Here is a 27,822-nt window from a genome sequence, read left to right on the forward strand (position 1 = left end):
CTGAACATTCAGGTACTTTTGGTTATTTTCTTGGTTTACCATTGATTTCTCCTGCTGTTGGCTTTGCAGTTCCAATAAGTATTCTTATGGAATTTGTCTTATCCTATTTGGTATTCTTGTGTTTCTTCTGTCATTGCCACTGTGTTCCTTAATAATTGGAAGGTCAGCCTGGATGAAAAAAAAAAACTCCCTCTTCTCAGTGATGTGCCCCTTCTTTCATTCAAATCTTTTTAGAAACCATTTATTTCCTTTGCAGCCAATCTGTGCAACATACTTTTGGATGCATTGTAGGGAGGAGCTTCAGAATCAGAAATACTTTATTGATCCCGCAGGAAATTGCTTATGTTATAACTGCACAGATAAACATAGAGGCAACATAGACCAAACACATATATTACATAATTAGATATGACGGACACAATACTCACTTATGTCAACCTTGGCCTTCTAAAATGAAAAAAAGTCTACCCCTTTGTTGTATTGGTTAGTTCTTCTTTTGCTAAAAGTTTGTTGCATCATTGGAGACCATATTTTTACTAACTTGGTTATGTGCAGCAGTAGTCCAGAATTCTTGCTCATCTTTAAGCATATTATTCATTTTTCTGTCTTTCAGTTTTGTTTCATACTTGGCAGTGAAAACCCATTGAAATTGCCTAAACTTCCTAGTTCAGCCATCGATATCTCAAAGTCATGATCTGAAGTAGTTAACTTCATTTTATCTGTAACCTGTGGGTGTTTGGATCCGTATCGGATCCGAGCCGGCAACTTTTCGAGCATCTGCTCCGAGCTCCAAGCTCCTCCCCCTTACCCATAACCCATCACCTACCTTCCCTCAGATCTCGTTTGCCGCTTCGTGCATCAGCATCGTGATCTCTGTAGCTCCAAGTGTTGGGTTATTAGTAAGTGACTTTTTGATTGTTTTTTTTTCTCCAGGATAGTAAGTTTGTGTTGTTGTTAGATGTTCTTCATTCCACATTGCTGCAGTCCTAACTATTGGGTAGTCCGCTGTCCAGTCGGCCCGAATACCAAAGTATATGGCTGACGTCGGTCACGGCGCATTAGACTTGACGTCAGTACGTCAGGGTACTAATGCGCATGACCGACATCATATCCTCAGTCTTTTTTGCCGCATGGTCCGATGCAGAAGCAATTTTGCGAGTGCAGGTTGGCGTTCTGAAAGTTTCTGAAGTCAGAGTTTCAGACCGAATCAAAGTTGGCTAAGTACCCCGTTGGGGAATATTTTGGTTTTTTCTTGCCTCAGTATTTAACCGGATGTCAGAAAAAGTGAATAACTGTATTTCTTGTGGGAAACAGATACCTCATAGGGATTACCATACTTTGTGTATACCTTGTTTAGGGCCTGAGCACGACGTTGTTGGATGCCGCTCTTGTGCTAGATTTAACAAACGCACTATTAAGAGAAGGTTAGACTGTGCCAGGTTAGTGTTTGGGAAGCGTTGTAATTATAAAATGCCGTCGGATGCTCCGCCGCCGGCTTCGGCTAAAAAACGCAAAGCAGCAAAGCCTAGAGTGGAAGAACCGACAGTCCCAGACGTCGGTTCTTTAGAGGGCTCAGTGGAGCCGGAGGTTTTGCCAGGTGTTTCTTTGGAGTCTCAGGGAGAGACTTTACTGTTACAGGATGTATCCTCTCAGGAAGTAGGCCAGGCTGAGGGGGCTTCTCAGGTGGCTGTTCTTCCTTCTCTTCCTAAGGTGGTTAGAGCCTCCCCTTCTGTTTCCAAGGCTTCTTTGAGGGGCAGGCCAAGTTTTGCTTCAGTGGGGGTTTCTCCTAGTGCCTCAGGGTCTTTGCCTAAGAAACATATGCTTAAAATGGCAGAGGATTTGATTACTATGATAAGGGGTTCTATGCCCCCTCCTGATAAGAGGCCTAGGGTGGAACCTGAGTTTGAGAGTTTTGAGCAATGCTCGGAGGCTTCTGAGTCTTCGGCTGAAGACTTGCAGGAGTTCCCTCCTTATTCTGATTCTGATGTGGATGATTCTACTCCTTCAGCTTCTCCTCCTGAGGATTTTTCATTTTCAGAGACTCTGCATTCCATGAGGGAGTATTTTAAATGGGAAGGGCAAGATTTCTCTGATTCCAGGAAAAGGCTTAGGGAATTCTTGTTTTTACCCCAGCATAGGCCTTTAGCTATACCTCCTGTTTTGAATGTGGTGGAAGATGTTTTGCAGAGGCTTCCCTGAATCCTGATTCTTTGCCCCCTCCCCCAGTTAAACCGGATAGGGATTTTAGGGTGCCTCACGCTCCTAAGTATCTTTTAAGAGTCCTAGGGCAGACCCGAAACTGTCTCTCAGGGGCCTAAAGGTGTGAAGGCCTCAGTTGTTAAAAATCCTGTCCCTCCTGATAAAGAGGCAAGGGCTTTGGATAGATGGGGAAAGAAAGTGTATACTTCTTCCACTTTAGCCATGAGGGCGTTGAATTGTCAGTTTCACATGTTAAAATATCAGAATTATCTTCTTTCACAGTTGAAATCTACGGTGGATGCTCTGGCGGAAGGTATTGAGTGTAAAGAGTTGCAGGATTTAGTTCATGTGTCTGAACAAGTGGGTAAACATTCCTTGCAATGTGGTTTTGATGCTGTGCAGGCCTCCTCCAGGGTGGCTGCCACTGGTTCTGTTCTTCGTAGGCACGCCTGGTTGAGAGATCAGAACTTAGCTGAGCATGTTAAGACAAGGATTTTGGATGCTCCTTTACAGTCTGATGTGTTGTTTGGTTCGCCTGTGGAAGCAGTTTTAAAGAAAATGGAGGACAAGGCTAAGTCTATGCAAACTGTTAAGGATTTTTGCAGGTGCAGCCTCCAAGTTTAGTAGAAATTGGCCTGCTAAGGGATGGACTTATCCTGCTTATGATTCCCAGTCTAGGGGTAGGTCTAGATGTGGTAGGGGCAGAGCTCAAGGTTCTTTTAGGCCTAGGACAGGGAGTTCACCTGCTCAGACTTCTGGTGAGGGCAGGGGTCAGTCCTTTCGTAAGCAGACCCAATGACCTGCCTTTTCAGCTGCCAGTACCTTCTCGCCTGGCGGCACCTCTAGGAGGAAGACTGTCTCTTTTCAAAGAAAATTGGGATTTAATTACCCAAGACAAATGGGTTCTGGATATCATTCACCACGGTTACAGGTTTTATTTCCATACCTTGCCTCCTTTCAAAGGCATGCCAGACATTCCTCCTCTACAAAGAACAGAGGCTCGCAGACAAATTTCTCTGTTACTCCAAATAGGAGCCATTCAGTCAGTTCCTGTGCCAGAAAGGGGCCTAGGATTTTATTCTCGCCTGTTCCTAGTACCAAAGAAGGGGAACACGTGGAGACCCATTTTGGATTTATCTATCCTCAACACTTATCTGGACATTCCAAAGTTCAAAATGTTGACGTTACAACAGCTTTTACCTCTACTGGGCAAAGATCACTGGATGGTAACTTTAGATCTCAAGGAAGCTTACCTTCATGTGCCTATAAGACTAAGTTGCAGAAAGTATCTGCGTTTTCGAGCTGGAAATTCTCATTATCAGTTCTCTGCATTGCCCTTTGGCTTATCTACTGCTCCCAGAGTATTCACAAAGGTTCTGGCTCCAGTGATAGCTTACTTCAGGCTAAAAGGAATTCAAATCTATCCTTACTTGGACGACTGCCTGATTCTGGCTCAAGAAAAGGAAGACCTTCTACAGCATTTGGAATATGTCATAGCAGTGCTAAGATGCCTAGGGTATTCTGTGAACGAAATAAAGTCCAGTCTAGTACCCTCTCAAGACATGTGCTTTCTGGGTGTGAGACTGAATACAGCAGCCCAGATGGCCTTTCTAACCCCGGACAAACAAAAGAATCTTTCCAGTTACTTCCATCAATTATCTCTTCAGTCCGGGCTGACTGCAAGGACAGTCCTTCAAGCCTTAGGGTTCATGGCATCTTGTATTCTGGTGCTTCCCAATGCCAAACTGCATATGAGGAAGCTACAATGGTATCTCAAAATCTATGGACACAGCACTGCCAGGATTTGGACACTGTCATTCAAATAATACCTTGCATTCAAAAGGAATTTTTGTGGTGGGCTCAGGAATGTCACCTAAACAAGGGACTCTCTGTGACCCGGCCAGAGGCAAGTCAGATTCTAACGACAGATGCCTCAGACATTGCTTGGGGAGCTCATCTAGATGGAAAGTGGATACAAGACAAGTGGCCTGCCAGACTACAGCATCTACATATCAACATGAAAGAGATGTTAGCAGTCCAGTTTGCATTAATGGCTTTCAAGGAGTTACTTCTTCCAGGGCAGGTGTTGATTCTAACAGACAACACAACTGTCATGTGGTACATCAACAAACAAGGGGGACACATTCTTACCCATTGTGCAGGCAAGCAATGATTTTATGGGAGACTGCGCTCAGCTTGCAACTAACTCTTCAGGCAAGGTTTCTGCCGGAGCACAGAACTCCTTAGCAGATGTGTTAAGCAGACAAATCATGGATCCCCACGAGTGGAAACTGGATCTTCATGTATTTCAAAATTGACAGTGTCATGGGGAACTCCAGACATAGATCTGTTCGCTTCTCCACTAAACCACCAGCTGCCAAAGTTTTGCACGAAGGAATTTCATCACACAGCTTGGAAAGTGGATGCTCTTTCTTTCAGTTGGAAAAATCTTCATGTGTATGCTTTTCCACCTCTGCCTCTTCTCCCAAAGGTGCTTCTAAAGGTCAGACAAGACAAGCCAAGGATGATTTTAATAGCTCCAGATTGGCCTCGGCAGCACTGGTACCCATTACTGAGGAGTCTGGTAAGGAAGCCTCCATGGCCTTTACCCTTGATTCCACACCTATTGTCTCAGAGGGACGGTCATCTGCTCAATGTCAAGCTTCAAACTCTTCATCTAACAGCCTGGCATATTCTGTTTTGAAAGACAGCAGGTCTCAGCTTCCTCAACAGGTTTTAAATGTGATTCTGGAAGCCAGAAGACCTAGTACAAGGAAAGTGTATGCAGAAAAATGGAAGAGATTTTTATTTTGGAATGCAGCACAGAATTTGGAGATTTCGGAGCCTAATTTGAGTGTGGCTCTTCAATATCTTACTGAGTTATTGGACAAAGGTTTGTCTTTCTCTTCCATTAAGATTCATGCTGCAGCAATTTCAGCTCACTATGATTGTGACCCACCATTGTTTTCACATCCTTTATTCAAGCAATTTCTTAGGGGCAAAGAATATAAGACCCCACGTGAGCTCCTACTCCTGCTTGGGATCTCAATTTTGTGTTGGAGAAACTTACTCTACAACCTTTTGAGCCTGCAGCTACTGCTGACCTGAAATACTTGTCATGGAAGACTGCTTTTTTGTTGGCCATTACTTCTGCAAGAAGGGTTTCTGAGTTACAGGCCCTTATGGCAGTTGAGCCTTTTTTGATTTTTCATAAGGATAGGGTATCATTACGTACTAATCCTTCCTTTATGCCTCAGGTGGTTTCTAGTGTGGCTTTAAACCAAACTATTCATTTGCCTACTTTCTATGCAGATCCCCAAAATAAAGGGGAAAAGATTTTGCACACTTTAGATGTACACAGGCAATTGCGTTATTATTTAAGCAGGACTAAGGATTTTAGAAAGTCTCAGCAGTTGTTTGTTTCTTTTGCTTTGAGTTAGCATGAGGGCAAGCCTGTGTCAAAACAAACTATTTCTAGGTGGATTGGGTTTTGCATTGCATTTTGTTATTCCCATCATGGCAAAGAGATTCCAGCTGGGATTAGGCCTCATTCCACTAGGGCTACTGCCACTTCAACAGCATTTCTAAGGGGTGGCAACTAAGGATATTTTGGAGGCAGCTACTTGGAGTTCAGTGCATACTTTCTCTAAGCATTACCACCTTCCTCTCTACTCTAAGTCTAGGGCTGGTTTTGCCACAGCTATTTTGCAAGGCATGTTATCAGCTCCTGCTTCCTTATGATTTGCCAGCCTCCCTTACCTCTGCTTTGGGATTCTACCCAATAGTTAGGACTGCAGCAATGTGGAATGAAGAACATAGTACAGTTTTGTACCTACCATAAATGTAGATGTTCGAGGATCCACATTGCTGCAGTCCAATTTATCCTCCCTCCTTCCCTCTGTGTTTAGGGGTGGTTGTGTAGGTGAGATTATATTCTGGTACCTTTGTATATATTGTATATGTTTTGGTGCAGGTATGTTTGGTGTGTTTTGGTTTTGGCCTTGTCTTTTTAGGGTCTTCTGACATCTGGGGCAAGAAAAGACTGAGGATATGACGTCGGTCATGCGCATTAGTACCCTGATGTACTGACGTCAGTCTAATGCGCCGTGACCGACGTCAGCCATATACTTTGGTATTCGGGCCGACTGGACAGCGGACTACCCAATAGTTAGGACTGCAGCAATGTGGATCCTCGAACATCTACATTTATGGTAGGTACAAAACTGTACTTTCCCTATTCCTCCCCCAATCGCTGTCCGTCTGTTATATAAAAAAAAAAAAGTTTGTTTGTTGTAAAGTAGTCTTGTTCAGGCCCTGTATACCCCTTAGGTGTGCGTGTTTAGAGTGTCAGTTTTAAGTAGGTTGGCTGTGTGTGCACTTTCAAGAAATGCACAGAGTGTGGCCATAAGCTTTCACTGGCCGATGGTCACATTCTGTGTGTTGTTTGCCTGGGTGTTCCCCATCTATCTGTTCCGTGCAGCGTGTGCGCCGGATTTAACCCCAGGGCCTTGAAAGAAAGGAAGTCCAAACTGGTTGCGAAAGGCCTTCTACCTGTTTTCTGTCTAGACTCATCGGCCTCAGCCTCAGCTCATCCAGCAGTTGCTCAGCCGCCTCCTCAGGCTGGGACTCACCCTCCCACTAGACCTGTTGATGGGGAGGCCAAAGGAAACGACAGAAAAACAAGGACAGAGACAACAGGGGGGATAGGCCCTGTAAGCAGTCTCCAGAGTGGGAGCCCTTCCCTAGCCCACCTTCTAAAGTGTCTAGACCTACATCTCCTCAGCTCCACTCCCTGAGGTTCTCCCCAGAGCCGATGGAGCCCTTGGATCTGAGGCCTTCGTCTAGGTTGTCACAATGACCAGCCAGATCCGAGTCGGTCGCCTCCTCGCGCTCGACTCAGAATCTATCAGAATTGGATATGGACAGGATGATGAGATTTTTTCGGACCCAAATCCAGATGGGAGTCTTGCCCGGCCCCTTTCCCTCTGGAAGGGGGACCTCCATGTCCTTCTTTCATCCAATTTCTCCTTCCCAGATCCAGCCTGCGCTTTCCTAGCCCGCCTTCTAAAGTGTCTAGACCTACATCTCCTCAGCTCCACTCCCTGAGGTTCTCCTCAGAGCCGACGGAGCCCTTGGATCTGAGGCCTTCGTCTAGGTCGTCACAATGACCAGCCAGATCCGAGTCGGTCGCCTCCTCACGCACGACTCAGGGTCTATCAGAATTCAGTATGGACAGGATGATGACATTTATTCAGACCCAAATCCAGATGGGAGTCTTGCCAGACCCCTTTCCCTCTGGAAGGGGGACTTCCATGTCCTTCTTTCATCCAATTTCTCCTTCCCCAATCCAGCCTGCGCTTTCGGGGTTTATGAATCTGAGGATCCTTGGAGCTGGGGGGTCGGCGCTGATGGTTCCTCCAACCTCGACTCCGGCGATCACCTTGAGTTCCTCTGATCAGACCAGTTCGGATCGGGGACGGTGAGTCAGATCTGAGGGAATGGAGGTGTCTTTGGCTCCGACTTTGTTGGATTCAAGCCATTCCTTCGGAGCTCCAGCTACACCTGCCTCGGCCCCGATCCTCACGGCAGACCCAGGGAGAGCTTCCTCCTTGTTGGGTGCTAAGGAGGTATGCTCTCCATTGGCATTCAACATGGTAGAGAGGGTTCTCTCCCAAGGATCGAGACCCCAGCCTATTTCCTTGGATTCCACCCAGACTCCCCTGGATTTGGTTACGACTCCCTTCACCTTGTTCCAGGGACAGGCCATGCTAGAGGACCCCCAGGCGGTTCCCCTGGAGGAACCCCCCGTGATGCACGAGCCCTCTTCAGAGAGTCCTACTGAAGAGGGTCCCCATAACCACATCTGTAAAAGGAGGCACCTGGACTCCCCCGAGTCCTTGACAGAAGACACTGATTAGATGAAGGAGAAGGTTCCCCCAGGTCACCTCCTGAGGATGTCTCCTTTGGAGACATCATGGAGATCCTCCACCAGAGGGGAGGTTGGTCAGCCCCAAAACCTTCTACAGATGAGTTAGTGTTCCTGGAGGCTTTTGGCACTGGCCCATCTACGTCCTGGGTGTCCCCTCTTGCGGATCGCTTAGTGGATCTTATCACCACACGGGCATGGAAGGAGCCTGACACCATAGAGCTGATATCAAAATGTCCGGACAAGATTGTCCACCCTCAGACAGGCAGGCCTGGTAAAAAGGATCCCCGATGGATGCTATGGTGGTTGCAGCAGCCACCAAGAGGGAACTGGCACAGGAGAGTTCCTTGGTCCACCCTTCGGACAAGGAGTCCAAGGCAGTGGATTGATTTGGGAAGCGAGTGTTTTCTTCAGTGACGTTTTCCATCCAAGCTCTGAATTATTTGGCACACATTATTCAACTGCAGCGTGACCTAGTCACGGAGTTCGCTGAGTCACCCCCAGAGTCTTTGTCGATGGAGGACAAGCGTTTGTTCTCTGTGAAAATGTCGACTCTAAAATCAGTATCGAACACGTCTATGCATCTCCTTTCCCATGCCATGGAAGGAACCGCTAAGGCGGCTGGGACCAGTGTGGCTATGAGGCGACACGCTTGGCTCAGACTGTGTCAATTTGCGGACCCCTTCAAGGCTTCTTTCACAAATGCTCCCTTCTATGGTTCTTCCCTTTTTGTGAAGACAGTACGTGACACTCTTGTCCAGAGCGAAAAGGATGGAAAGACTTTGTCTGTCTTCGGAGTCCACTTCTCTAGCCCTCAAAGATCCTTTTCTCGGAATCAGAGAGGGCAAAAGAAGATGTGGTTCCAAAAATTGCACTTTTCCCGGGACTCTCAGGACAACTTGTCCCCTAGAGGCAGAGGGGGACAGGACAGATGCTGCCCCAGAGGCAGAGAGGAGGCCGAGGAACTGTGGGTCAAGCGAGACCTTCTCGGACAGGCCCACGCAGCAGCCCTGAGGGGTTTACTGACTGTCCAACTCTGGAAACAGTCGGGGGAAGATTATCATTGCACCCAACGGCTTGGGAGTCCATAACTGCAGATCGTTGGATGCTTCAAATAATATCTAGAGACTACACCATCCCATTTGTTACCCCTCCAGTCCAACCAGAGCGCCTCCCAGATTTCCCATCCGCTCAAAGGGAGGCGGCAGCACTAGAGATTTCCAAGCTGCTTCGCAAATGAGCCATCAAACTGGTCCTCCCAGATTAGTCCGGATCAGGCATTTACTCCAGGTTCTTTTTAGTGCCAAAAAAGACTAGGGACCTCAGGCCCATCTTGGACCTGTCAACCTTGAACCTGGCGGTAGCCAAGCAGAAATTCTGGATGGTCACCCTGCAGTCCATTCTACCTTACCTTTGAGAATGTGACTGGATGTGCTCGATAGACCTCCAGGACACTTACTACCAGATCAAGATTCGCAGAAGCTCCAGGAGATTCCTTCACTACCCGCTGGGAGCCATTCATTTCCAGTTCAGAGCTTTACCTATTGGTCTCACCACTGCCCCCAGGAGTTTTACCAAGATAATGGCAATCATCGTGGCTCACCTGAGGCTTCAGGGAATTCAGGTATTCCCTTACCTAGACGACTGGCTCCTCGCTGCTTCCACCAAGCGTCTTCTTTGCATAGCCAGAGACTCCTTCCTTCATCTTGCAGACCAGCTAGGGATCACTATCAGTGTTTCCAAGTCCCTCTTTGACCTGGTGCAGATCTTGGACTTTATGGGGGCACGGCTAGACACCCTTCAATTGAAAGTCTTCCTAACTCCAGACAGGGTCTAGAGCCTATGGGCCCATATATCAGTGGTTCTTGGCCCTAGACTACCAAAGACGGGTGACATTCTCCGAGCCCTAGGCTCTGTGGTGCCATCAATCTTGATCCTCCCCGGTGCACGTCTTCACATGCGTGTTTTTCATTGGACTCTGGCCATACAGTGGTCTTGACTAGATCTCCCCATGGAATATCTAATTCAAATCATTAAAGCCTGCATGGTGTTGCTTCTCTGGTGGCTCCAATCGCCAGAGATCTTAGTGGGACGCCCATTTGTTTAACCCACAGCCTAAGCCACAGTGACCACGGATGCCTCCCAGCTCGGGTGGGGGAGGGCATTATCTGGGGAGGACGGTCCAAGGCACATGGTCCCACATCAAGAACAGATTGCATACCAGTTTTCTGGAGATGAGAGCAGTGGTTTTAGCATTGCAAGCCTTTCACACTGTCCTTCCTCCAGGGACTATTGCAATTCAGTCAGACAACATGTCGGTTGTCTGGTACATCAACAAACAGGGAGGAACCAGATCTTATCCTCTTTGTCACGAGGCCATGAGAGTGTGGGAGTGGGCGCTCTCCACCAGTCAATTTCTGATTGCAACGCACATCCCGCGACACTCCAACATTTTAGCGGACAAATTGAGTCAGGCTGTTCTAATGCCATACAAGTGGTCTGTGAAACAATCGATAGTGGAGGAGATCTTCCTTGCGTGGGGTCAGCCTTGCTGTGATCTTTTCGCATTTCTTTCCAACATGAAGTGCAGCAAGTTCTTTGCTCTGATCCCCTCACCAGGGGACGCACCCAGAGATGCTCTAGTCCATGCTTGGCCTCCCTGGTTACTGTATGCTTATCCCCCGTTAACCCTTACTCCGAAGTTTCTTCAGAAAACTTGCCGACTGGGGTGCAAAGTGATCCTCATTGCCCCGTTCTGGCCTCGTCAGGTGTGGTTCCCCTTCCTTTGGTCTCATGTTCTAGCTCCTCCTTGGATTCTGGATCCCTGCCTGGATCTAATTTCCCATCCCGCCTAACCTGGACAGCCTCAAGCTGATGGCTTGGTTGCTCTAGTTCCCTGAATTGCCAAGACTCCCAGTCTTTCATCTTCAGTAAAAACTATGCTGGTGGTGTTCCATAAGGCCTCCAATAGGAAGATTTACCACAGTAAATGGAAACGATTCTCTATTTGGGCTTCTCAGAGGAACCTGTATCCCTTTACAGCCCCTGTTCCTGCAGTGCTGGATTTCTTAGCCAATATTTTTCAACAAGGGGCTAGTTCCTCCATGGTGAAAGTGCAGTTGACAGCTATCTCGAATTTCCATGTTGGCGAAAACATGAATGCCAGGGCCTTTTCTAGACGGTGTAATGCTTTTCTTAAAGGCACCTTTCTTTTGCGTCCTCCAATTAAGGGCTCTGTTCCTCCTTGGGACCTTACCTTGGTTCTGCAGGCTTTAGTTGCTCCCCCGTTTGAACCTGCAGCATCAGTAGATTTGAAGTTCGTATCCTGGAAGACAGCCTTCTTAGTGGCCGTTACGTCGGCTAAGAGGGTTTCTGAGATTCAAGCTTTGTCTGCCTTACTTGAACTTCCATAAAGACAGGGTTTCTCTCCGCACAGACCCTTCCTTCTAACTAAAAGTAGCTTTTGAGTCAAACATTAATCAAACAATCAACCTGCCTGTTTTCTTTCCAAATTTTCAGAACAAGGGTGAATATAAGTTGCATTTGCTAGATGTTCATAGACAGCCTCATTTTTATTTACACAGAACGAAGCCCTTCCGTAAGTCTGACCAGTTATTTGTGTGCTTTTCTAAACCCTTTCTGGGCAAAGCCATCTCCAAGGTTTCCTTAGCTAGATGGATTACACAATGTATTTTGCAAATTTATAAAGACAAAGGTCTGTCCCCGCCTGGTCCTGTTAAAGCTCATTCTACCAGATCTATGGGGACTTCTGCTGCATTTTGTTCTAGGGTTTCACTAGATGACATTTGTGCGGCAGCAACCTGGGCAAGGTCACATACCTTCATTTCCCATTATAAATTGGGAGAGCATCCTTCGGCTCTGCGGTGCTCAGGAATATCCTTCCATGAGGGCCTCCCAGGAGTTGAAGTAGCTGGGGACACTGTCCCACAGGTTGCAGATAAAATTAAGTTAACTACTTCAGATAAAGAAGTTATGTACTCACCGTAACGTTCCATCTTAGTAGTTGCACTTCATTTTTCTGCAACAGTCTCACCCTCCTTCCCCCGAACCTGTTCAAGGTTTATTATATAGTTGAGTTGTTAATTGGTTGTGTAGTGGTAAACTCGATCTGAGGGAAGGTAAGAGATGGTGATGGGTTATGGGTAAGGGGGAGGAGCTTTGAACTCGGAGCAAATGCTTGAAAAGTTGCTGGCTCGGATCCGATATGGATCCGAATACCCACAGGTTGCAGGAAAATGAAGTGTAACTACTCAAATGGAACGTTATGGTGAGTACATAACTTCTTTTTTTGTATAGATCGTTCATTCTAGTGTATCAAAAGCTTCAGTAAGTGGAGGCTAGTGTTGTAGAACAGCTCACATATTTTATTAAAAAGCTATTGTCTCTCAGACCCAAAAGGACCCTGAATACCCTTAAATACTTCAGGAATCTCTTTGAGTACTACACCTATCTCTTAATAGATATTTTCCTGTAAAAGACTCTTAAATTTAAATGCTTAAGGGAGTGTTGTGGGCTTTGAAGTCATGTGCTTGTAATGCTGTATGATAGTAAGTCTGACTGTGATTTTGAAGTACGTCATCATATTCATACTTGTGGAAAAAGTATACAAGTAATATGAGACAGGATGCATAGATGACTACATATTAAAAACTGCTGGACAGTGTGCTAGTTTAGTAGGATCTATTAAGATGCTTTACGTTTTTATGTCAGTATCCTTCCATCTAGCCATACTGCTGTTTATTTCTCATTGTAGTCCTTATCAAAGTCCATATATTCCCTAGGTAAGTACCTGATTTCATTGCATAATAAAATGAGAGAACTCTGATCAAGAGAGTTTTATATATTATTTAATTTGTAGAAACATGTTTTAGTACTGTTCTGAGTTTTTGTACGTACCAAAACACACAGATTTGCATTCTTTTTGGGTTTTTAGACAGTTGTACAAAATGTGTGATATTTCTTTCTTCTTCAGCACTCAGGGTTATTACAGTGCCAGTAGGGTTACAGGATGCTTTACCCCAGTATCATATTTCCCTTTTCACACACTACAGTTAATTTAGGGATAATTTTAGAACTGCAGTTCATGATTATTTATTTGTGTTGTAAGCTAAATTAGTGAGCAGATTAAAAGGCACATATGACAACATTTTTAGTTATATTGGATGTTTAAGTTATTTCAAATTTATGGTATGACTACACAATCACTTTCACTACTGTCCCCTCATTTTCCTCTCTTGCAGCAGTTGAACACTTTCTTAAATGCACTAATTGCTTTACACAGACTGCCTCCAGCATTTATCTGACCTTGCATCAGTACTGTTTTCATATTTGATATCACTGTTTGTTTTGCTCAGATGAAAAATAGCTTCTGTTTTCCTAATGATGGTGAATCTTCCTTTGAAGCCCACAATTAATTTCCCACATTTAGTTTTCAAGTTTAAGTAGCTTGTGGCATCTTCAATCCATATCCTTTTTCAACACTGCTGATTCTCCATTTGTCTTTGTCTTTTATGCTGTCCTATGATTTTACTGCAGTCTCTCTCGTTTGTAAATTAGCATTCACAAATGCTTATTTGTGTTCTCTGACATTCCAGATTCCACATAGGGAAAACATTTGATAACTCCTTAGACTTGTACTTTGAACAGTCCGGAGTTACTGAACTTCTCACTTACAATTTTTGATAGATTTCTGAAGTTAGATGAACATCTGTGCATCTTTTAGTAAACCAAAACAATTTTCTTTATCCAGGTGGATTTGAATGAAGAAGAAACTATACTGATCATCCGTCGTCTTCACAAGGTTCTGCGCCCTTTCCTCCTAAGGAGACTGAAGAAGGAAGTAGAGTCGCAGCTTCCTGAAAAGGTTAGTAAAAAAATATACAAAACCTTTAGAGAGTTGACCTAAATATTGAGAGACATTTTTTAATCTGTTTGGCTGTACTAACAGAATTTAGGAAGAGATGGTGTGTTTACAGAAAGTTTAGCATATTCTGAAATAATTTTTTCTCCAGTGAACATCATTATGAAGAAGGGGGATTTAAAAACCTTATGTGAGTAAATACTTTGAATTGAAGCATTAGCCACAGCAGATCTGGTTTCAGAGGCTGTCTGCACAGGATCATTGCTGAAATTTCCTCTGCTAAGATCCTGCTGTCTGCATAGAGATGTTCCATTCCCTAGCTCCTGTGCCCAGGGCCCTATGGAGTGATTGCTTTTTCTTTGAGCTCATACCATCAAACACTGTACATGTACAATGTACAAATCCAGTACATGTACTTCCCTTTCCTGCCACTGGCACAGTCTGAATCATGATCCTTGTGTCTGTCCGAGGAAAATTCCCTTATTAAGTTCAGACTGCCCTTGTGATCAACATAATCTCTAGGACCTGCAGCAATACTGCATTTACTACCTGAGCCAGGAAATCAACATTAAAATATGCTGAAAGTGCCAGTTCTTCATTTCAATCACAAGGAGTAGTAAAGAAATGTTTGAAGCCTACTTGACTTGTATTAGGATGGCAGCAGTACAGGCTGGCTGCAATGGAGATAAACAGAATAGGCTGCTGATGTGCTTATCAGCAGGCTTGAAGTGCAGGAAGAAGATGAAGATCTGGATGTTAGGCAGTTAGTCTCCTCCTTTAAACCAGCTAAAAAAGTGCCGTCATCTCCTTGCATACTTTGTGTTTTCTGTTGAGGAGCAGGGTTATGAAAATCATTATCTGACAATGCAGACTGACTGGATTAGCCCTTTTGGGGTGAGTCATATGACTGTAGTGCTTCCATCCTGATTTGTGAGCACCTGGAACAGCACATTAGCTGGTCTGCTTGAGGAGTATGTTCTCTCATGTTGCACAACAACGTTTTTATGCCTTGTTGTGTATCAACAATGTTTAATTAATTGTATGCAGTAATGTGTCCATTTTATTCATGTATCAATAATGTTTTATTAGTTAATTGTATGTTACAATGTGGAGCTTTTCTCCCTGGGTCTCCACTGAAAATGGGCTCCTTCAGGCCCAGTAAACTTTCCCGGACAACAAGTGCAATAAATAAATAAATAAATAAACTCTGGCTACAGGATTGTCTTTCCTTATATGCCAGGCTAGACTTATTAAGAAGAATCACAAGAACTTCCACAGATTCTATAACAGATGAGATTATGTTCCTTCTGTCTTATAATTAGAGAATAAAATGCCCTTTGATATCTTTAGGAAGTCAGTCAGACTCATGCAAAAACATAGTCTTTGGTATAACAATTTGATGCCAGTGTAGGGTTTTTGTTTAGGCATCTTTAGACTTAGCATCATCTTTAATGTGCACTTCAGCAAGCACTTTGTCCAGTCACCTGACACATAGCTATTTGCAATCTTTCATTCCCTGCTCCTTTGTCAGACAGGTATAGGTAATGAGAGTGTGTCTGTCTCTTCAGAATCAGACTGTGAGGAAACACAGAAATCCCTTGTTGAAAGACACTCGAGAATATTAATACCTCTGCCCCTCAACATCCTCCCATTCTATGACTTCTACTGTTATGGGCCTGCCTTGGACTAGTCTTTTACTCTTCTGTCTTCTCCCTAGGAACAACTCAATCAGTGTGGAAGCTTGAGTTGTTCCTCCTTGGAATATGTCTTAAGGGATACCATTTTGGTGTCCTAGAAGCATCTGCATTCTTCTCCTGCTATCATTAAGAATGTATGACTGCAGTATTGTCTCCAAGGTGCACAGATGAACTTGAAGTAGTAACTATCCAGGCATCTTGAGTCAAATTCCCATGTTAGCTCCGAAACCCATCATTGATCCATGGCACTGCAGCGTCTGCTCAGTTTGACATCAAAGGAGTAGTCCATATCTTTGGACGTTGTCATCAAGAGAATTCATTTTGTACTGCTTTGGAACTCAGGGCATTAAATTACCTATGTCCTCGTCTCTTTTTCTTTTCTCACTTATGGGACTGTCTGCAGAAGTTGGCACAACTCTCTAATTTGGCAATCAGAGAGTCTGTGGTCAAGACCCTTATGTCAGTTTCTTTCAACTTAGCCTGTTGCTATTTTGATAGTGCAGATTCTTTTTTCAGGATTGCATATTCAAGGGCACGTTTGCAGTCAGGGGCTTAGCTTGCAATCTTTTTTAATTATAAGTTAAGAATGTTCATCCTTAGTACCTCTTCTAAGCATGTTTAGTGTTTATTCAGGCTTCATTAGAATCTTACTGAAGAACTGCAGAAATAAAATCAGGATTGTCTACAATGGAAGTGTTTTTTTTTTTTTATCATCCCCTTACTGTTTCAGTGGTATTTCTGCTTCTTCATCCCTGTCAGCCCATCTCAGAAAAAAAAAAGATTCTCACAGGATCAAAGACAGTTAAACATCAGGCAGTCCTTTTTCAACTAAAAATAGCAGCTCTACAAAAGAATCAGCAGCACTCTTGATTCTCCCATGGATTGCAAGTCAGAGGATAATTGTTAATATTTGTTCTGTTTTGGGAGAGCCATAACCAAGGACCGGGTGGTTCTGAACATGGTCCCACAATGCTTGATTCTTGACTTAAGAACTTTTCTTCCTCATCAAGAGGTTCTGTATAATACTGCTCCCTCAAGGAAGTAGCCATATTGCCTCTTCTTCCTTTGGAAAGAGTGTGGGGGTATGAGTTCAACATCTTTCTTACTCCGTAGGAAGTAGGAGGCTTTTATCCTAGTCGTCTCTTCATTAACTTGAGTCAGTGTACCCACTGTGTAATTATATGATTTTGGAGGCTGTCTGAACTTGGTAACTTCTGAGATTTACTCTTTTGTTCTCAGCTTAGCTGTTTTGTCTCCTTCATGCCTACACTATTCCTTCATGGTTCCTGAGCCACTGCAGATGTAAAACAGTTGAATGGGCCTACAGGTTTGCTGGAAGGATTAAAAGGCACTGCTGGAAGCAAGTTGTAGCCTGTTGTAACTTCTTAGTTTGTCTGTGGGTCAGAAATAATTTCCCATTTTTAAGAATTGAATGGATACTGTGGCGAAAGACTGCTAAAGCTACAGCAGAGACAGTGTGATGGTAGGGAGACTATTGAGTGCACTGCTAATGAACTTGAACTAGAAGGATACTTCATTTTAGTGATGGACTAGTTGCATTGCAGGTTCTGTCTCTCAGAATTATATGCTGCAGTGATAATGACTGTGCAGACTTCAGCAGAGTAGGTTTGATGGTAAAGAGACTTTGTTAGTCATGATTTAAACACAGACTGCAGGAATTATTTAATTGTTGCAGTATGGTTGTCAGACTTGTAGATTTCAAAAGAGGTTTTCAGAGAGTCTGTAACCCACAGATGTTAAGTAGTCTGTAGATATTGTCTCTACAAAGTGTACAACTTTATTTTAAAAGCATGTGCTTACTAATTAATTGTATTGTGTTAGAAAGTCAGTTCCATGTCACAGCCACCCAAATAAGGACAAAAAAAAGTTTATTTTTAGTTTTTGGTGTACTTGCCATTTTTTTAAATCAAGTTGTTATTGCTAGTTGAAAGAGTGTCTGAAATTAATTTTAAATCCAGGATAACACAATGAGCACTGTTCTGAAGGTATTTAAATCCATCCATCCTCAACCCCTTTTTCCCATTTTTGCACATGGAGGCAGGGTGTCATTTCAACAATGACAATCATCTCGAGCCAAGGTTTACACAGCTGAGTGGCTAGCCCTGCCACAGTAGTTAATCCGTACCACTCAGTTGCACACACACTCACACTCTATGTCCAGTTTAGAGTGTCCAGTCAACCTACTGCATGTCTTTGGAGTGTGGGAGGAAACCCACGTGATCTTAAGGTTTTTAAATGCCAGGATTAAATCCCTATTACACAGACTTTAATATGCTGAATGTAGTTTAAGGCGGGCTAACCTGTCAAGATAAGATAAATATCTCACAAAAAAAAAAAAAAATCAGTGACATAGTTGTGAATTATGGATATTGCCAGAAGAACATGTACAGGAAAGCATTGCTGAAGTATTCTCTATAGTTGGTATTATTCACTGAACTTTTTATATGTTGTACAATAAGAATGTTTGTGAAAGCTATAATTTCCAAATATAACATCAATAAGCTTACATCAACCTACAATAACATTGCCAGATTTGCCACGGCCTCCCCATATAAAACACATCACTGCAAAAATCTCCACCACCTAGGATGTCTAGAGCTACCCCACCTAATTCAATACTATCAGCTCTCTATAGCCCAGAAAACCCTTCACCACCCTGATAATACACCTATGCTCTCTACCCTTATAAAGCCCTACAACAACCTAAAAAACCTTCGCTCATCTAGTAAAATACTGATTCAAACCTCTCTATCTAAGAATACTGCAGGCGACTCTATATTTTCCAACTCAGTTGGTAAAATATGGAATCAACTTCCTCCCAACCTGACAACCCAAACCTCCATCTCACTGTTTAAAACTAAACTAAAACACTACCTAACCAACCACTGGCTATGCTCCTGCAACTACCCAAGCTGATCTTTCTGCTCCTCACATCTCATGCATACGTCTTACTCTCTCCCAGCTTTAAGCTTTTAGTATTCTCAATTCTACTAAGAAATGCTCTCTCTAATCTAGTAACTATACCCTTCTCTACATTCTACTGCTTACTTTTAAACATCCTATTGTATCCTGTCTTATTCTACTCATTCCACTACTTAAGTAAAAGCTTTTACCTTTCTGTACTTTCCTCATATTGTCATTCAAATGTCCTAAGTATTTTGTGCTTGAAAATCCTTTATACTGTGTACATATTCTCCATGCTTTATTTTTGAAATGTGTATATACTTTTTCTCATGCTTGTAATGCCTTATGTATTGTCTATATACTGTTTATTATCATGTGTTAGATAGCGGAGCTTTTCTCCTCGGGCCTCCACTGAAAATGGACATGTATCCAGTTGGACTAGCCCGGTTAACAAATGTAAAATAAAATAAAAATAAATAAATTTGTTGATTACCAGCTACCTTCATTCAGGGCAAGTTTGATTGAGAGGCTGATGTTTATAGAATGTTATTTTAAATGTTTGGATGTGGTAGGCTGGCTGTGAGTAATGGAATGAACAATTTCATGAATGATTCACCCATTCATTGAACTACTAAAACATCACCTAGACTCCTCCTAGCTCGGTTCTTGTTCCCACTCTGAATGACTCTCTCTCTCTTGCCTGACTCTTGTTCTTTCTTTGGATGTGTGTTTTACTCCTTGGTACCTTAGGCTGACGTTCTTCCTGGGGCATTCAGTTCTGAGAATGGTATGTGTGGACATCAGTTTTATGGCCAATGCCTGCCTTGGGCTTACATGTGACGTCCCATATACCTAGCAGTGGTAAAAGGCATTTGTATACTGTCCAGACGTTGGGATCGTGTATGGCAGGGAATCCCTTATATGATTACTGCAACATGGAAGAGAAAGACATTTGTGGCTATGCTAAGATTTTATACAACTATTCTTGCTACACATCAGATATTTGTCTGGATTCCCACTCAAAATACTACATCATCTGACTGATAATTTCCTCAAAGAAGATTTCCTGAACAGGTGAATCAGGAGATAAAGTATCCTAATCATCAGAAGCTGTTTCTCTTGGTGGGTAAATCTGTGATGAGTAGGCCAGGGAATGTTTATCTGAATCAGAATCTGTCTCATCCCTGTTAGAAGAGGACTCATGTTGTCTCTTCTGAGGGTAGTGGGAGAAGGTGTAGAGGGCAGAAAGGAAGGCAGCTTGAGGCCAAAAGGACTTAAATAGGTCTTGAGAGAATTCCATCCATTCTTTTTCCTGCGACAACTGAGGAGGACAAACACTTTTTATCTTCTGTTTTTTCTTCTTGAGAGTGATGTCTGCTTTAAGAAAATGTGGCAGATTCTACACATGGTGTACTTCAAAGACCCAGGCTCCTATTTCTGAATCAATATCTTTTTTTTATGAAATTATAAGCTTGGGTTCCCACCTTCTCCACCATGTTGGTGAAGTCAGTCATATTGAACGTACGAGAGTCAGATGCCATACTCGTCTCTGGTTGGGGTCATGGTAGCAAGAGCCTTAGAAAAAGTCGAACATTCCACAGACTCGTGCAAAGCCTCAGTATGTCCAAGTCTGTTTGGGCAGACAGTAGTTCAGGCCTAATTCATTTGAATTTCTTTTACCTGAAGGAATGGGATGTTGGATATTGAAGGCTCCACCATTTTAGCATAGAAGAGATACTTTAGGTTCTAGTCTCTAGATGGGTATTAAGAGAGGAAAGACACATATGTAGAGTTTTGGTACAAACATCTGACAAATTAGGCATTTTTTATAATAGTGTCCTGCTCTGTGGCAGAAATGACACTGAGAGTGGATATTCTTATAAAGAATCTGCCTCTCCCTTTTTAGCTAATGTTTGTCTTTTCGGCTTTTCCCAATTAGGGGTCGCTACAGTGGAATTCCGGTCCGCTAATGATTGGTAGTAGATTTTTTTATGGTGCAGAGTTGCCAGCCCGACGGCCAACCTTCAGCGAAGGCACGCCCATTCACGCATGTCTTTCGGAGGCCACTTGACTGCAGGAAGGACATGCAGACTCCACACAGAAGGCACTCCAGCCATGAATCGAACAGGAGAACCTCTTGCTGTGAGGCAACAACGCTACCGCTGTACCACCGTGGTCCCTTTTTAGCTAATATCTAACAGATTAAACCAGAAAAATTCAAAGAAAAAAGGAAGGTTTTCCCCAATGGGACATTTAACTGAGTAAGCAAAGGCAAGAATGATTCCGGTTACTACCCATTGAACAGGTCGACGGGTCCAAGACCTGCATTTGGACTGGCAGCTAGTTAGTCTGAGGATCTCACACTCATATGTCCACTTGTGTACCCTTATGCCCATGTGCTTAGGTCATACGTTGCATGTATGGCTCTACAGATGATTTTGGATTTGGTACTCTGGCAGGACATCCAGGTTATTTGGCAAGATAACCCAACAGTTTAGAATACTGCAACAGTGAGCAATAAGACATCTACTGTTATGGTAAGTTGTTACACAACTGTACTTTTACACAATTGCTAACAAACAACTAGCAGTATTGCCAGTATAGTGTGATATAAATGGACATTGACAATTAATGTTCCTATTTCCTGCCATGGCATTTCACACCATACCTCTCAGTAGCATGTAAGGGTATCAGGGTGTAGATTTGTCCACCCTTTTTGTATATAGTCACTGTTTAGTTTGTGTCCCAGAATTGCTGTTCAGGGATCTTATCTTGCCACCTTCCTTGGGAAAGAAAAAAAATGCTCTGAAGCATTTTGTGCTCCATCGTTCTTTTGTTATGGAGCTCTGCTTGAGTTTATGACTGTTAGTTGGAGTGTTTGAAAGTAGCCTTTGGCTTTTTGAAACTTGCTGGTTGCAGTGGGAGTAGAACCATAAAACTTAGGCTACCACAGCAGTCATCTGTTAGAGCATCTACTGTTATGGTAAGTTTCACTTCCTCAGTTGTACTTTCTTAATTATTGCCTTAACTCTCATTCGGGTCATTCTACTTTTATCTTTATTTACCATGGTCTAATATATCTGCAGTGAGTTCCTGTCATCTACCATCACCTGAACCACTGCAGAAGGTACAGTTGTAGAAGGATTGATATGGCTGAGAGTACTTATGACTCCATAATGGTGCAAGTTTAAATCCTGCAGTACCAGTACTGATGTGGCTGAGGGATCCTGTGCCTTCATAATGGTGTAAATTAAATTCCTGCAGCACAGGTAAACTAAAAGAACGATGAGCAAAATACCGCACAGATGTTCTTTGCATAACTACCCTACAATCCCTCTTTCAAGGAAACAAGTAAAGTATGTCTGCTGAATAATTCCTACAAGGAAGATTTTCTATTTATTGTACCACTGGCACAAGTGTTAAATCCAGTCCTGAGCTAGGACAGCCAGCAGCCTCTACTCCCCTCTCTTCTGTATTCTAACTACCTCTCTCCTCCTTCCTGCATAGATACCCCTCTTGTCATAGACACACTGTTCCTTGCTGTCAACCAACTTACTCCCTCTCATACAAGCCTGCAATACTCAAACTGTCCACTAGGTGGCACCCTTATTCCAGCCGAAATCTCCTCTTACCCTTATCTCATGACCAGCTAATTACCCCAATTTCTTCAGCTCAGTAGTCCCTGAAGTGCTAGTTAGTCCTCTCTTTTTTCCCTCCACTTCTACTGTCCACAAACACCTTTCTAGCCTCTATACTATTCTTACCTACCACCTGGAATTAGTCCAGGTGATTGTTTTTCGCTAACTGCTTCATTATCTGTTTCTACCCGCTCCCTACCCCCATTTCTCACCCACCCCCAGGGTTCCTACCCTTATACTTACTAAACCACACCTCTTCCTCTTAACATTGCTCTCTAACCACACCTCTCCCTCTTTCCATTAATCTCTAAACACACCTCTGGTTCTTACCATTAATCTTCAAACACACTCTTCGTCCTGCCTTTACTCTCTTAACGCACTCCGATTACCTAATTTCTTTCATATCTAACCACTCACCTCTCCCCTTTTAATCATACCACACCCTTTTCCCTTCTTTCATCCCCACCCTTTTTTTACTTCTACATTCTACCAACATATAATCCATACTTATTCATACAATGTTTAAATCACCCACCCCATCTTATGTCCTACTCTTATTCACACTCTTACTACTACCTCCTTTAATCTTCACCCATGTACTCACCTTCTTTGAACACCCACTATGTCCATATCTAAGCTACCCTAATAAGGAAACTAACTCTCCAATCCCTCCTCTCCTTTTCATCCATGCTAATATAACATCTTCACCTAAATACATACTTCCTAAGTATCGTAGAACACTGCACATAAAATACAACAATCTGTATCCCAGGAAAGGCCTACTTCTACACAGCAATTTCTCTAACCCACACTATCTAAGTTCACTACTCTCATTAAAAGATGGTGACATCCACCCTAAACCAGTCCCAACAATTGCTCCCATCTCTCTCCATAACCACAAACATTCACCTACTCATGCCCTCTCTAAACCATCTAACTCACTCTTAATGGCTCATCTTGACATACGTAGCATTAACAATAAAGTAACTCAACTCCAAGCTCTAACTGAAGTCTACTCCTTTGACATCCTCTGCTTAACAGAAACATGGTTAAAACCTGTAACCAAAGACAATGAAATCATCCCACCTGGATATAATATCCTGAGAGTAGACAGAGTAACCAAGAAAGGCGGTGGAGTTGCTATTCTATATAAATCTAGCTTACAATTAACCACTTATGATTGTAAACTACCCATAGACTCCAATGCAGAAATTCTTATCTCCAAACTTCATCTGAACAATGCCAAATCCATCTATATTATCTGTATGTATCTACCACCTGCTACCTGCCACCATGGAAAATATACTTTGTTGGCTTTCCCAACACTTGCCCCAAGAGACCATAATCCTAGGCGACACAAACATTGATTGGAACTGCCACTGTAGCAGTCTCCCCACAACCCATATTAACCTATATGGGTATTCTCAAACCATTACCTCCCCCACCAGGATAAATAAATCTAACAAGAAAGAAACCTTATTAGACTGGATTCTCATAAACCATCATCCTCACATTTATGAATCTGGAACTCTCCCTGATGATTTAAGTGACCACTTACTTACATCATCAGACATAAAACCAATACTCCCATTCCAATATCTGTTAAAAACATCAGATCTAAAAAGAACTTCAACCCTGAACTATTCCAAATGGAACTAAGAGCTTGCAACTGGTCTTCCTTACAACACCTCTCTTTAGATGAAGCCGTTAATTACTTTAACTCTAACTTCCTTGCCATTCTCAACCACCATGCTCCAACCAGATTAATTAGAATTAAATCCAGCTCTGCACCATGGCTGTCAAAAAAAACAAAACACAAAATAAATCTTAGAAATAAAATCTGGGCTAAATGGAGAAAAACTAAAAATCCTGTAGATCAACAGACCTTTAGACAGCTAAGAAATGATACCAAGAAAGCTATAATTTCCGATAAAAGAAACTACTACTTACAATCTCAACAATCTAATCAAAACAACCCACAAAAATTTTGAACTAGCATCAACCAACTACTCCATCCAGGTCAATCTACTACTCCAAACCCTCAAAATACTGACCACAAAAATCCAATGCGTACAGCAAATGCTTTCAATACCTTTTTTTTACTAATGCTATCCAAACACTAGCTAGTCAACTATCACCTTAATAACTTTACTCTACCTTCCCATAAATCAACCTCATCTCCCCCTTTTCATATTCAACCTGTCCCAGCAACATATATTCTAACCCTAATACAGAAACTAAAACCATGCTCTCCCTCAGCAGACCAACTGCCTGCTGAATTCCTACAACAATCAGCCAAAGCTATTGCTTATTCCATATCCATTCTGATCAATAGAACTATTACCGAAAGTCATATCCCTAGCTTATGGAAGATTTCCCATATTATCCCCCTCCATAAAGGTGGACACTCCACTGAACTCTCCAACTACCGCCGTATTGCCCTTCTCTCTCCTTTGGCAAAGATCATGGAGAAATGCATTCATAGACAATTACTTGATCATCTAACCCGAAACAACTTACTATCCAACCGTCAACATGGATTCAAACCTTCACATAGTACTACCACTGCCCTCCTTTCCTTCACTGATTGTATCAATAAAAACTGCAACCTTAACAAGCTCTCTTCAGCACTATTTATTACCTGTCTAAAGCTTTTGACATGGTAAATCACTAGATTCTCATCAAAATACTTAAATCCCTGTCACTAGATACATTTTCCATAAAGTGGTTCCAGTCCTACCCGGATAATAGACAACAGGCCGTACTATGGCACAAGTCTCTATCTATCCTCCTGCCCGTTTACCTTGGTGTCCCTCAAGGGTCCATCCTAGGACCTCTACTTTTTTCCATATTTATTAATGACCTTCATCTTGCCACCCCCCAAGCCACATGCATACAATATGCTGATGACTCCACACTGATGCTCAGCCACTTCCTCTTCCGAACTTCACTCTCTTACCCAGAAAGTATTTAACACAGTTGAACAATGGTTTACACATAGGTGCCTTCTCCTAAACCCCAAAAAGACAAAACTCCTTCTCTTCTCTCCTAACCAAAAGTCCACTCCTTTTGATTTCTAAGTTATCTCTACCAATAAAACTATTATATCACCAGACCCGACCACCAAACTACTGAGTATCACTATCGACAATAATCTGAACTTTGATGTCCATATTAATAATACTATAGAAACTGTCAACAAAACACTTGGCTCTCTCTGTAGGATTAAAACCTACCTTTTACCTACAGCTAAATCCACTATAGCTCTCACTCATCTAATCACTACACTTCCTTATGCATCACCCATCTTTACTAAGCTATCTAAAAATAACCTTAGCAAATTGGAAATGTCCTACAATAACATTGCCAGATTTGCAACAGGCAACCCATTTAGAACCCACCATTGCATTAATATAAAGCAGCTGGGATGGCTACAACTACAAAACCTGATTAAATTCCATCAACTAGCTATAGCCCACAACACTCTTTACATACCTTCCAAAACTCCTATTCTATCCACACTCATCACCCCCTACAAAAATCTGAAATCATTAAGATCTTCTCACAAACTACTAGTACTTACCTCTAAACCAAACAACAAGGCTGGCAACTCCCTCTTCTCTAATACTGTTGGAAAAGCCTGGAATCTCCTCCCTAATGAGCTTTCCTCACTTCCCTCGCTATCACTCTTCAAAAACAAATTGAAAGTGTTCCTCAGAACACACTGGTTATGCCCCTGCACTAACCCTGACTAGATATGTGTCTTCAAACTTTGCTCTACCTACCCTTTCTACTCATAATCTGTGATTCCTTCCTTTTGATCTCAATTCTATCTACCTCATGAACACCACATAGTGTACCAGTCTGCTATATAATGCCTGCACTCAGCACTGACGAATTTAACCTGTAATATGTATTGTAATTATGATTTTTTTGTTTAATGTTATAATCTTACCTATTTGTTATGTTGTTTTTTATCATTGTTCTGTCTTGGAGCTTATCTCCCCGGGCCTCTACTGAAAATGGACATATATCCAGTTAGACTAGCCCGGTAAACAAATGTAAAATAAAATAAATAATAAATAAAATGTTTTGTGACTTGTATGCTTATTTGGTCAAACACTTCATTCACCGCTGTCTCACATTTTTACAGACTTTTGCAGCTTAGCACGTGCATATTTATATGCTCCATACTAAATCCTTGCAACTTGTTATTAGAAAACATTGACACACTTGGACATATACCCACAAACACATATATAATGGGAGGTAAAGACAAATTCTCCTGAAACAAAGGCTTACAGAAAACATTTTTAAAAATATTAATAAAACATATTAAAATATATATATATATATATATATATATATATATATATATATATGTGTGTGTGTGTGTGTATATATATATATATGTGTATATATATATATATATATATATATATATATATATATATATATATATATATATATAATGTAAAATGTTATTTAGTTAAGTTTCGCACACTTAACTGTGGAGAGTCTGAACAAATGGGACTATGTCTGTTCACTAAGAGTGACAAACGAGATCTGACGTAATGTGGGGGATAGGAGGGTATTATGGGTAAGGAGGTAATCCTGAGATTTGAATCATAAAGTCTGAAGTGGCCAAAGTCAGATTCAAGGTTGGATCCAAAGACGCATCTTTTGATGAACAGATGGAAGAAACAACATCAGATCATACTATATATTTTTTGTGTGAATTCTTTAAAGGATGTTGTTAAACTTTACATGAATGTATAAAGTAACAGTTATATTTGGTGGAGAATTATAGTCTGAAGAAGTGTGAGAGACATAAAAGCTTGTCTGCTCAGAAATAGAGTAAATTTCTGGTCTGATATGTGTGTGTCTGTGTTGTATTTAAAGTAAAAAAAAAAAGAAAAGAATATTCAGAGTTCATAGGTTGATAGAATATTCAGAGGTCCTAGGTTCATAGGAGGTTACTAGGTTAAACGGCCCTAGAGCCCTTACGAGTATAGCCATATTTTTCCTGAGTTGCCCTAATTGTGAGTGGTTAGGTGAGTGAAATTTGCAGTGTTAAGGGTCTACGGTAGTTAATACCGACTTCCTCTGTCCAGGAAGGACATGGGCACCACCCCAGGAGTGAATTTGCGGTCATCCATCCATTGCTCTAGGTTGCGTTTGAAGAGGGTCACGGAGGGGCTCTGTTTCACGTGAAATATAAGCTTGTTCCAGAGAAGTAACAGTCTGTGGGAGATGTAGCTATAAGCATGATCTGTCTTGCTTATTCTTAAGGTAGTTCTTGAGAAGGTTTGCAGAAGGGTGGGATTTTCCTCTTTCCCTTACTAGTCTTGATTTTTAGTGTGAATGTGCTGAAATGTCTCATCCTGTCCTTGAAAAGCTTATGCCTGTTTACCCATTTATTTATTTGTGTAGTCAGCAGCTGTTTTGAGAGTACGAGTACATTATTCAAAAATTTTGTAACAAGTTACTAAAATGTTGTTTCCCATCTAGAATCACCCAAACCAGGGGTTAAAAAGGTTACACAGGCAACCCATT

The 27,822-nt window shown here is 42.3% G+C and overlaps 1 protein-coding gene across 2 annotated transcripts in view; it reads left to right on the plus strand.

The window, feature by feature from the left end:
* Window positions 1–27,822, plus strand: part of LOC122793098 (probable global transcription activator SNF2L2) — a 2,696,898-nt gene that overhangs the window by 1,760,684 nt on the left and 908,392 nt on the right. For both annotated transcript variants that reach the window (XM_044060828.1, XM_044060829.1), the window contains exon 20: window positions 13,896–14,009. In XM_044060828.1, the coding sequence (XP_043916763.1) occupies window positions 13,896–14,009 (114 nt within the window). The remainder of the gene's footprint in view (window positions 1–13,895; window positions 14,010–27,822) is intronic.

This window comes from Protopterus annectens, chromosome 2.part0 (assembly GCF_019279795.1).
Source record: "Protopterus annectens isolate FY-2018-M chromosome 2.part0, PAN1.0, whole genome shotgun sequence".
NCBI lineage: Eukaryota > Metazoa > Chordata > Ceratodontiformes > Protopteridae > Protopterus > Protopterus annectens.